Below are 12,142 nucleotides of genomic sequence, written 5' to 3'. Positions count from 1 at the left end.
AAAGGGTTCTCATTGTGGGGGCCATACAAGTTTGCAATTGTAAATGGATTATTGTTGAATGACGCACTGATTATAACAAATGTTCCCTCTGGGTCTAATATTGAAATTATTGTGAGTAAAGTGTATTCTTATAAGGATCAAAATGGATACACCTCTATTGTAGGTAGCTGAATAGACTAGATTATATTGTGGGCTGGTTAGGATTTATTGTACTGAATTGTTAGGTGATTTCTTGTAGTTTGGCATGTCTGCTTTTAATTTGAGAAGATGATTTATGGATTTTATTTTATTTTTGTTTGGGAGCGAATGCTACGAATGGACATTTCGTAATATAAAAGTTTTTGCATAGAAAAGAAAAACAGGACAAATAGGATGTCATTAGTTACTCCTTGAGGTTTTGTAGGGGTTGGAATGCAGTGTGTGTGTGTGTGTGTGTGTGTGTGTGTGTGTGTGTGTGTGTGTGCGTGTGTGTGTGTGTGTGTGTGTGTGTGTGTGTGTGTGTGTGTGTGTGTTCATGGGAAATACATCAGTTATGTGTTTGCATGCATATGTATGTAAATATGTTAAGTATCTGAGTGGATAGCACAAGACAATGATAAACAGAATATAGAACAAAGATAAATGAGACAAAGAGATATGAGACAATGGGACAAAAACATAACTATAACAAAAACAAACCAACAACGACAAACAAAAAACAACAGGGAAGGATGATTATAGCATCGAACTGGGTGGTGAGGAAAAGTGTGTGAGGCTTTGACATCTGTCTGTGCTCGGGTTTAGAGGATTCTAATGGAGGTTTTTTTGTAGGACTCTTTGTTGGTGAAGGAGGATTAATTGAATCTTTTCTGTTATAAAAGAATAACCATAGTACGGTTGTAGAGCTATCAGATTTGTCGCTATAGGTAACACATATCTGCATACTGTTTAAACTAGAACTGGCAGTGAAAGGGAGGAGATTCACCACTGTGGAAGAAATCCAAGAAGAGAAGCACTGAGACAAGTGTATGGCATCTCAAGGAGAACAGTCTGATGGGGATTAGAAAGGTACTACTGAAAGATTTATGATGCAGTTTTCTCTAACAAGCACAGGAATTGTTGGGTGCCCCTTTGTATGTCTGTACGTTTTTTATCAGTCTGTTTTGAATTAAATCCAAAGGTTTGGACCCATGTAGACCACTGGTCAGGACAAATGGGTTTTTAAAAGAAACAAAGCCATGGGTAAAATTCCCATTACAACATGATTATTGTCATTGATTAATCTGCTGATTATTGTTTTTACTTCAATTGATTCATCTTTTAAACATCAAATTGTCAGAAAAGCAGTAAACTGCCCATACATAATGACTTCAGTCACATAAAATACTCAATTGAGAAACTGGACATACAGAATATTTTGCTTAAATATTATATAACATGTTTAATATATATTATCTACCAGGTAATTTTCTGTTGATTGACTAGTTGGTTATTGAATGTTTTTTCCAGCTCTAATTTTCACCCACTCTTCCCGCAATACACTGGATTTACCACTTGTTATACTCTAGTCGGATGACCAAATGGATGATTATGCAGTGATGATACAAACATACAGAACACTGAATAAACGGATATCTTCAGAATAAATAGTGATGAATGGAGGAACTGGATTCACACTGTTTTTATTTCACACAACAAGACATTTATTTACATAGAGCAAGACAGCAATGACACAATACTGTCTTAGTTAGTTGGGGTGAAAATTAGAACTGTATGTTTGCATGAGGGACATAAAGCGAAAGTGTGTGCTTGTATGTCAGAGCTACATCAGAGCTAACAGGGCTTGTTGTGCTGTTCTGTGCTCCAGTGTTTAGTTCTCCTCATCAAAAGACGATCAAGAAGATTGTAGATAATAATGTTTGTCGTGTCTGACCGAGGCTTCATCAGAATCAAAGATAGATCCATAGATTAGTAGTTACTATGTATTTCATCATTTGCTCATTTGACTTAGAATGACTCATCAAAGTAATAGGTGCAGATTACATTACGATACTATCTGTTGCTACAATTGCAACTTAGATCTTGTTGTTTTTTATAGTAGTGAATAGTGTGAGATGGTGTTCTGATTTCACCTGCGCTCCCCTCTGCATTACAAGTGTTTCTTTAAAAAGACACAAAAGGGAAAGGAGAAGATCATCTGGGCTAAATGAGTAAATTGGTCTGTGAATGCATGGCAGTAGACTTTTTTCAAACTCTATACTGTGTTTAAAAAAACATCTTCCACATCTTATTTGGCAGTTCTTCACAGTTGTAGCAGGGTGTGTGTTATTATACAGGCTTGTTTACCTCTCCCACCTGCTTGACACATTACAAGTATAGAAACCCCCCCCCCCCCCAAACCCTTATCTCCTTCCTCTGTATCTCACATTTCCCCAATTTCTGTCACATTTGGGACTGGGCCTGTCAGGCTTGGTTTGTGTTGTGGGTTTAATGTGTGACACTTTAACATATGGAGACGGAGTCAGCTGTTGGAAAGCTGGCGCAACATTTCAAGCATATCCCCAAAGGGTGTCTTGCTTTACATAAAACACAAGTCTGGCGATATTCTGTGTTTTTCTTACTATTAAAAACCCATAAAAAGACAAAAAGCAACAATTAATTGATTCTACCAACAGGTGTTGTTTATATATCCAAAGCTTGATGTATCATATCCCTCTGTGCAACAGTGCTCCATTGTTATCTAAAAAAATATTAAAGACACATCAGTGAGTCTTGTTGCTGCACTGTGTGACATGTTCCTTCATTATAATGAACACATACTGTGGTTTATTTTAAGTCAATCCTACATACACACCGTCCTGCTGCCTGAAATACTCAGTAGAGCACCACATTAATCCCTTATTGAAATTGTCCCCAACAAATGCACAATTTAATCCTTTATGAGTAACATTTGCTGAAAACTACAGTGCCCAGCTTTCCGAATACATTTCTTAGCTAAATGACTTGTAAAATCCAAAAAATGACAGTAATATAAGTACATTACACAGGGATGAAACAGAGACATTAAGAAAAACAGGAGCTTTCATTATATATATATATATAAAAAACATAATTCAACAGAAAAATGGGATGGATAATTATAATTTACGGAAGTCCTGAAGCTTATTCCACCTATGAAGAACATATATGGTGAATGCAGTTTACCTAGTTCTGTTCTGTCCCTATAATGGATATTAAAGGCATTCTTGTGAACAAGTGAGGTATCCCATATTGCTAAAAGTGATGATAAAAATGGTAGTTTATTCAGGATGGCTTTATAAATAAAACAAGACAGAAACATGACAGAAGAGTGACTGATAAGTGATGTCCACCCCACTTTCTCATAGAGGATACAATTATAGGTTCTCAAACTGTCATCAGTAATTCATATAAGAGAACTATGATATACAGCATCAAGGGACTTGAAGATATGAACTGTGGCATGCATGTAAATTACATCTGAATAGTCAAGCACTGATAAAAAGGTTGCCTGTACAATCTGCAACCCACGGCTTAAAGAGAAGCACTGCTTATGAAAGAAGCCTACATTAAACTTAAGCTATTAAGTCAGATCCTTGATATTTTAAATGTTTTAAATGATAATCATCTAACCAGACACCCAGGTGCTTATAAGACCTTTTTTTTTTTTTTTTTAATTGAGCCTCATTTATTATACTAATAGTGATATTTTGTGGTGCCGAGCATGTAGTTAGTTTTATCTGGATTTAATAAAAGTTTAAGTTTAATCAGGGCCCTTTGAATAGCCAAGAAAATCAGCCCTTCAATGAGACAATGCTTTGTCAATAGAGGGCACAGATGAGTATATTACTGTGTTGTCAGCATAATAATGAATAGAGCCGTTGCTAACAAATGAGCCCAGGTCATTTACATACAATGTGAAATGAACAGGACCTGGTATTGAGCCCTGTGATCTTCATCAGCACACTGAGTTTGCCAAGTTATCATAACATTTTTTCTGACTTCTCATCTGTCATGGAAAGTGGAACAAGTGAACCCAAATGCAAAATGCCATAGATGAAAGCAGCGCTGCAGGAAAACGTCTTTATTAAAAGTAGAGCTGAACAGACTTGACAAAACTTGACGAACTTGAACAAAAACTGAGACTGATATAGGACAGGTGTGAAAAACACTGAGGCAAGGCTGGGCTAACGAACCTGATGCACTGCAGGTTTGGAGAGAAAAATGGGCTGGGGAGGAGTGCAGGAACACAGAAGGGAAACAGAGCCAAAACCCAGAAAACACACAACCCAAATATAAACAAGCAAAACACATACACATACTAATAGCCGCATAGCACACCGGCCTCCTCTCGGTGTGATAGGAAAGAGCCCAGTAATTTTGTATCCTCAAAGTATCATCTTAGGCACATTTGTTTTACGTTAAAACAAAAAAAAAAAAATAGAAATGCTGCTATGAAGCTCTTATACCATGGCAAGCTAAGCTGTTATATTTGCTCAGTTTGCACGAAATGTTATTATTGTCATTTTAGTGTTGAGCACAGATGTACTTTATAGAGGCACAGAAACAAATCAAAATTTACAACAAGATTGAAATTGAAAGAAAATATCCTGTAAACAGCAGTAAATGAAGACTGCATCAACAGACAGCTTGAGTCATCCTCCTGTGGAAAGCCAATGTTTTGCTGATGTTCGTCAACAGCAGCAATAATTTAAGTTATATCCTCACTTATGCACTGTAAGAAAGTGTCTGATGCACAAAAAGGAATATAGCTCTCACAAATTTTCAAGAAGCAAAAGCACTTCTGTTTTACACACAAAATTGCTTACAAACACTAACCAAATGCCAACATGGGAAATGACACAGGTTGAAATAATAAAAGGATCAAGGACTTTCCACTTCCACTTTCCACTTGGTTTAACCTGTTATTGCACAAACATCCCTGTGCTCCTTTCAGCTGCTTCTAAGAGTGCTTTTCACCACTGCTTTGATTAATAAAAGCAGACACAAAGTGCGCAGAGACACGGTAAGATTCTAGCACTGCATTCAAATGCATTGATGTTTGCCACATGCAATGAGAGCTAACATCTAAGATTATGATAGAAAACAGAAAATGGAAGGAGACAGAAAGCTCAGAACGGTGATAAGCCCTACCAGTGTTTATCTACAAAGTGATATAGTTGTAAATAAAAAGAATCAAGAAAAGCAGTTAATAAAATGATAAAAAAAGGAGAACAAAGTAAGGAAGTAATCAAAAAAAGAAAATCATATAAAACAGAGATATAAAGAAAAGTCAGCCAAATGGATTGGACACATTAAAAAAAAAATCATGTTTCATGACTTTTTTTTCTTTCATTTTCAGGGAGAAGATGAAACAAAGTTCAGTATCTCAATAAGTCTTTGCATATCTCTCGGATTCTGCATCACTCCATGAATGATGCTGTTAAAATTAGACATAGTGGGTGAGCACAATATGAAAGGTTGCTTGGGAACACTGAAATGTCAGGTTTACAAGTTTAGTGTCTGTACATGAGCGCTGATTCAATATGAACCAAAACACTGTGATGTGTACGATAAGAAGAAAAGATGTCTCTGATTAAGAAACAAATGGAACTTGAATCTTAAACGCAGTTTCACGGCCTGTGATGTGTTTAAGGAGCTTTACTCCACACTGCAAATATTTTGTAGCTTTGCTGCTGAAGGAAAACATGTGGGCGCAGAGTGTTTAAACAGACTACTTTGATCAAGACTGCTTGACGAATCTGATATTGGACAAGCGTGTTCAAGGATGAAACGCCAGATGACTTTTCAAAACAGGTCAAGCATTACTGATTACTGAAAAGTTTAAAATTGAAATATTTCAAGAGCTGTGCTAAGTTCATAAATACAGAAATTGAGTAAAACAAGAACTTTTATATTGTAGAAAAGAAATTGTGATCATGCAATATGCTGGAAGCTATTTTTAATGAATTTTAAATAACGATTCTAATCATTTCTGAAATGAGAAATCACTAAATCAAAAAGGAACGTGTGGGGGATCGCAGTTCACAAAGGGCAAAGCCAACACGTTTTCACTGCTTCAAAAATCTGTGAAGCTGGGATCTGTGGGACCAAAGGTTATACTTTTTTTTGCCTTGGTATATCTCAGCTGACAAATGAAAGCAAAGAAAGACAACTTTAACACAACTGAAGGTATGTTATAGAATCCTAATGACTTGGATTGATTGGAGTTTTGATGCGGCTTGTCTGACCTGACTCATGGACCTGTAGCACAACACCCTCACACACACTACACCTGTGTTTTGACCTTTCTTGGATACTGAGAATCAATACAAAGTTGGGTCATTAAAAACTTATATACTGTCCATCATCTGTCTTTCAATCTCATAGCCAAAAATAATAAGTTTACAGACATCGAACTAGGCTAGGCTAGGCTAGGCTATAGATTGAATTACTCACTGGTGGGAACAGGTGGAAGTGTGTCAACAATCCTGCACACATGAATGAAATGTATGTGTTGTAAATCTTGAGGGCATCATAAAAAATATGCCATTGTCAATAGCAAACAGCAACATGAACCAAGTCCCTGAACAAGGAAGTGATCCTTACTTAAGACATACTTTGATGAGAAGACTAACAGATTGCATTTTCATGTTGAAAAGATTGTGGTGACATGTTAATGTAAATAAAATAGACTGGGGACGCTGTTTCGATTATTCCATTTGAATATTGTCAATGTACTGCAGGTTAAGGGTTTGAAAATGAAATGTCCTTAATGGCCTTAATTTAATTTAATTTTCATTTCATTTATATTTTAATCGTGGCTTAAACATTGCTTGCATTAATGGAAAATTTGATTGCACTGTTTAGATTGCATTTTAATTTTCAAATCTGAATTACCATTTGATATTGTACAGTTGGGCATGACTTTGAAAATAAAAAAGTAAAATTGCTTTTTCATTTTCACTTTAATACAGTACTTTAATAATAAGTATGTGAAAATGAAAATGCAAATTGGATTGATGCAATTTCATTTTAATTTTTAGTCAAATAACACATACACATGTAGTAAATTATAATGCTATTATGGAATTAAATGTATTTTTCAAGTTTAAATTATCATTTAAATTAAGTCCCTTATGGGCTTAGGTAAGTAAGGATGGAAATAACAGACACATGCAATAAATTATTAGTCACTAAGCAGTTTGGACAGCAACACTGCATGGAGAAAGCTGTGTATCCAGGCAACAGGCCGTCTGTTTTCTCCCACCACTTGAACATATATCCGTCTTGTTCATCTTTCACACCACAAAGGTTTTTGACAAGGTTTTTTCATAAACCTTGTCAATCATGATAAAGTGAGGAGGAGTAGCATCGCTGCCCTCGACTCCCAGGACAGAGCAGTGTGCTAATAGAACCCTTGAGACTGACTGCTGGCCTCTGGATGATCGACATTAAGGAAAGCCATAGGAAGAGAGAAGGTTAAGGTTCTGTATGGGGAAAAAATATATATAATTGGTGGGCAGAGATGGAGGAAGAGTTCTTGTGCAATATGTGCTGCACAGCTCAGGGACCTGGCTCAGTTGAGGAGACACTGCACTCCCTGCTGAGGCTGACTCAGCTCGTCGTAGCTAATTAAACCATGCAGGGATAAACAAGGGCACCGGAAACTGGAGCCTGCTGGGAAGCAACGCTCCACATGCTGTCAGGGTGGTGGCTGGGGAACAACCTATCAAACAGAAATAAAAGAGGGAGGGGTTTCGGACAGGGGCTGTGGGACATGCTGTCCATAGAAAAACATGAGGGGGATTGATAGGATGTGGACTTTTGGATGATGGATTCTCTTTAAGTTAGAGCCTAGAGTAAATCATGTCCATCTACTGGGCTGCTCGTAGCTTGGCTAGCTGCTCTGGGAACTCCCCTGCCTGCCCTTCCTCCCATTTCAGACGTGAGCCAGCCATTCAATGAGCTTCACTGTGAAACCACAGACAGACAACCCCCCTTTAAATACTCAATCTGGACCACTAACAAGATGTGGAATACACACATCAGCATGGCAGATAATGTGAAACTGCACTACTTTATTAACAGATTATCAGTACCAAACTCTGCTTGGGAAGGTTTTGAATATGCATTATGATCACTCAGGAGGATGGATTCTTTGAGGATAAGCCAGCCGGTCTGTTGTTTAGGCTCTTATTTAGAGTGACTTACAGTGAATACAAAGCAGGACAAGCTTGAAATCCACAATAATTGTTGTAACAAGTGGACTAAAAGGTGCCAGTGATTTAAAAATCCACTTTTAGTGATTACGTGGGTAAATCCCTGAGTTTTAGGCTTCGTAGAAGACACTATAAGTTGGCCAGTATTAAAAAGAAAACTGCATTTAAATAATAGTTGTCAATCATGGCAATAACAATAAGGTGATAAGTACAAATGTAATATTCAAAAAAATACAGTGTCTGTATAGCTGTTAATGATTTAATAGAAAACAAAGCTAACAAACTTCGACTCACACATCTTAAAATCTTGCACTCTGAAGCATTTTTTATTTAAAATTGAATAAGAGTTTCTGGGAGTGAAGCTGTCCCTGAAGTGATTTCATCAGGAGGACACTGAATCATTGCTGTGTTAATTACGGATAAATTAAATAATGTGAATGGAGGAAAAGGAAAAAAAAAAAAAACACTCGCCCAAAGGCTCAGTGTGAGAGAAGATTGGGAAAATAAAGTTTTAAATACTTTATTTGATTTTCAAACAGTCTCATATTTCCTTTGTGCCAGATAATTTGCAGTAAGGAATTATTATATATTAATTTGTCATGCCAATACACTAAAAATAGGAGGAAAATAAAAAGAAAGAGAGAAACAGTAAAGTGTATGGACGAATGTAATAAATCAGGTAACGCAGTTTGCGTAAAAGAGGCTTGGAGTACAAACATGATGCTAGTGTAGAGGTAAGTGGCTGTTCAAAACAGGAAGTACTGACTCATGTGAAAACACTGAAGTGCCAGAAAACACCCATCACCCAAAGGCTCAGTGTGGGAAACTGTATCCACTCAATGTACCAGATGCCATCCACCAACATTAAGTCACTAGACAAAACAACATATTCCTTTCTGTGTGACATTTATTAAAATTGTATTATCTTTGCTGCCTACTCTGCTTTTCTTCCAAACCCAAACCATTAACTATTTTTGAAAAGGAGCAACAGTGATCTCATGACTATAACCAAATGTTGAAAACAACCTCATGAGTTCCACTTGAAGGAAGCGTAAGACCACAGGAAAGACATAAGCAGTGAAAAGAAAAGGAGATTTGGCTCCTACTTAAGTAAGTTTGGATGACGGTGGTGTGATTTTCACTAATTAACTTTACTCATCTGCATGTTGAGAAAACTCCATAAGCATGTCATGAGATGTTATAAACACGAACTTCAAATGTGGATCAGATCAAAGGAAAGCAAGCAGAGCAGGTGAGCATGTTGTCAGGCCTACCTGTGTCCCCCCAAACTGGCAGGTACTCGTCCTGCTGGATGTCAAGCATGATCTCCAGGCCGTTTCCTGTCCCTCCCTTCATGGTGGTGCGGAGTGTCTTCCCCTCCTCTGCAGCGTTAAACATGTAGCACTTCCCATACCTGGTGAACACCTGAGAGGAGACAACATTAGAGGAAAGATAAGTGAGTACTCTTTACCTTTGATACACAGACACAAACATTGCTAAAATAACCTGGCAGTACATACACTTGCTAATTGCACATTGATGGCACAGCATTTTTTAGCCCACAGCACCAATATAAATCAATCGGTACTTATAACGATTTACAAGAGGTTCTAACATTAGTAGGTTTCATAAATAAATGTTCACCTTTAAGACAAAATAGCACTCCAACAACAAATAATTATACATTAGTGTTTCCTTTTTTTGCATTTAATCTTTTGAACCTTTTGCTGTTTTTACTTGGTTCTCACTCTCTTTATTTATAGACTTATGGCATTAACGCTACCGTATATATCTTAACTCAGCATGTCATATACAGTACTGTTATGAGTCAGGTTACTCAGAAATGCCATCACTTTGCATGTGAATGATACTATACATGTTTTAGGACTGCTTTGTGGGATTTTTGATGGTATGTCCACAGGTCCTCAACACGACACACATAACTATATATGAATGAATAGAGGAGTGTGTCAGTGTTACAAAGATATACGAACCATCTTGATGCCCCATTATGAGCCTTAGTGATGTAAACAAACAAGCAAAAACCCCAGTATGAAACAAGCTTGTCACTCTTAATGTTTGTTTTTTTCTAATTTCCTTCTGGGATTGATCAATCATATTGAGTGGCACACCTCTCATCATGCTTTGGTTATGTAAACTGATAGTGTTATGTTGCCACTCACTGTAACCATGGATGGACATCAATATGCAAAGTTTCCTTTGATACTGGGGAAAATGTTGAAATTCTGCCGATTATGTGGCAAGATTTCAATTAACGAGGAGCCCCCTTCGGTTTTTGCATGATTTCTAACTAGATTTCTGACATCATCAATTGATATTCATCATTGAATTAGATATCACTGCAAAGTCATGCTGATTCCAGCTGTATGTGCATGATGTCTGTGTGTTCTTGTTTGGTTGACTAATGACTTGCAGTATTGAGTGTAAATCTCTATGCAAATTGTCGTCAATCAAGTACAAATTATTTATGTCATTTAGACTTCTTAAATGTTGCAGTACAAAAAATATAACTATTCAAACAAACACACACACACAAACATACACACACAGAGTCAGTTTAAAGTGAAAGACAGATCTGGCAGCCAAAGAAGCACTCTCCTTCACTCTCACATTGTCTACTGTTTCTGCAGTAGCCTTTCAACTTTTGAATTGTGAGCAGGTTTTAGCCTGTAACCGAGCCGAGTAACTGTTGAGCCCAGAGAAATAAGGAACAAGTCAACAAACCAGAGGCAATTTCCCATGTAATCATTTAGAAGCAGAGAGCACCCTGCTGTTACCAGCCCAGACTTCAATAGGGCCTCATCAAATATTATACAAACTTTCCATATTGTGTGTGTGTGTGTGTGTGTGTGTGTGTGTGTGTGTTAACAATCTAACGACACCTTCCTGTTAGAGGTGCTGTACATGGAGAACAATTTCTTCCTTTACTTCTGTCTCCTTTTGTTCAACCACCACCTCACCAAGAGCCACCAAACGGCTTTAAGGCATTTATGAATAATAGATTCAGTTAAAATTGCAGAGTGCAGCTTATTTGAAAAGTGTAAGTGTGTATATGTGTAACACAAGCAAACATGTAAATGAGACTGTAGTTTTGAGGTCCCTACTCATGAATAGTAATCACCGTACCAACCATCCACTTCAATGCTGCAGTGATTGAAAGGAAGTGAGTGATGGAAACGGTTTAATAAACCAAGAGCAGTGATGCTCTCTGGAACCCCATCAGCAAAATTAAAATTTAAACGTCAATATGTTGCTTTTATACGAGCTACAGAGCACAATCAATAGCATGGGGTGTATGATGACTGACTCACTGTATTGAGAGAAAATACATCATCAGGTGTCATTTCTGATGCAGTGCTGTCATTTAATTTGATCTATACACATTATTAACATATATCATAAATATTGACTCGGTGAGGCGTGAAATCACTCATTGGTTTACATTGGGGCCAGAGTTGCTGCTCATGATCGGCACCATCATTTTCTTTTAAGGCTGGGGCCTTTAAAATAAGAAGTGCAGGGTGTTGTTTTCACCATCTGGAAACATGTCCTTATACCAAAGACCAAAGCAAATGTTAGCTTCCTGGGAACACCAAGCACTTCACACTTAATGGCGACTTTTGCTAATCAGGTAACATTAAACTTAATGAAATATTGTGACAATATTTGACTCAGTGCCGAGTGTCTGAGCTGGGGAGAGCAGCAGTCAATCAACACCAGTCCAGCAGACATCAAAAACTAGAATAAGTTTTCAAATCTTATTATAACAGAGGCAAAATGTCTGCCAGCACTAGACCAAATGTAGTGATTGAGACCATGACTGGCTGAAAAAAAATGATTGACTTAGTATTTCTAGAGAGAAGCTGACGCTTTTTGAAAAGGATACAACCACAGTCAGAATT

The 12,142-nt window shown here is 37.3% G+C and overlaps 1 protein-coding gene across 2 annotated transcripts in view; it reads right to left on the bottom strand.

Annotated features, from left to right (window-relative positions):
* The window catches only part of asic2 (acid-sensing (proton-gated) ion channel 2), a 383,404-nt gene that overhangs the window by 17,503 nt on the left and 353,759 nt on the right, over nucleotides 1-12,142 (bottom strand). For both annotated transcript variants that reach the window (XM_062438718.1, XM_062438717.1), the window contains exon 2: nucleotides 9,494-9,644. In XM_062438718.1, the coding sequence (XP_062294702.1) occupies nucleotides 9,494-9,644 (151 nt within the window). The remainder of the gene's footprint in view (nucleotides 1-9,493; nucleotides 9,645-12,142) is intronic.

This window comes from Scomber scombrus, chromosome 18 (assembly GCF_963691925.1).
Source record: "Scomber scombrus chromosome 18, fScoSco1.1, whole genome shotgun sequence".
In the NCBI taxonomy this organism is placed as follows: domain Eukaryota; kingdom Metazoa; phylum Chordata; class Actinopteri; order Scombriformes; family Scombridae; genus Scomber; species Scomber scombrus.
This window is presented reverse-complemented; position numbering and strand designations above follow the sequence as displayed.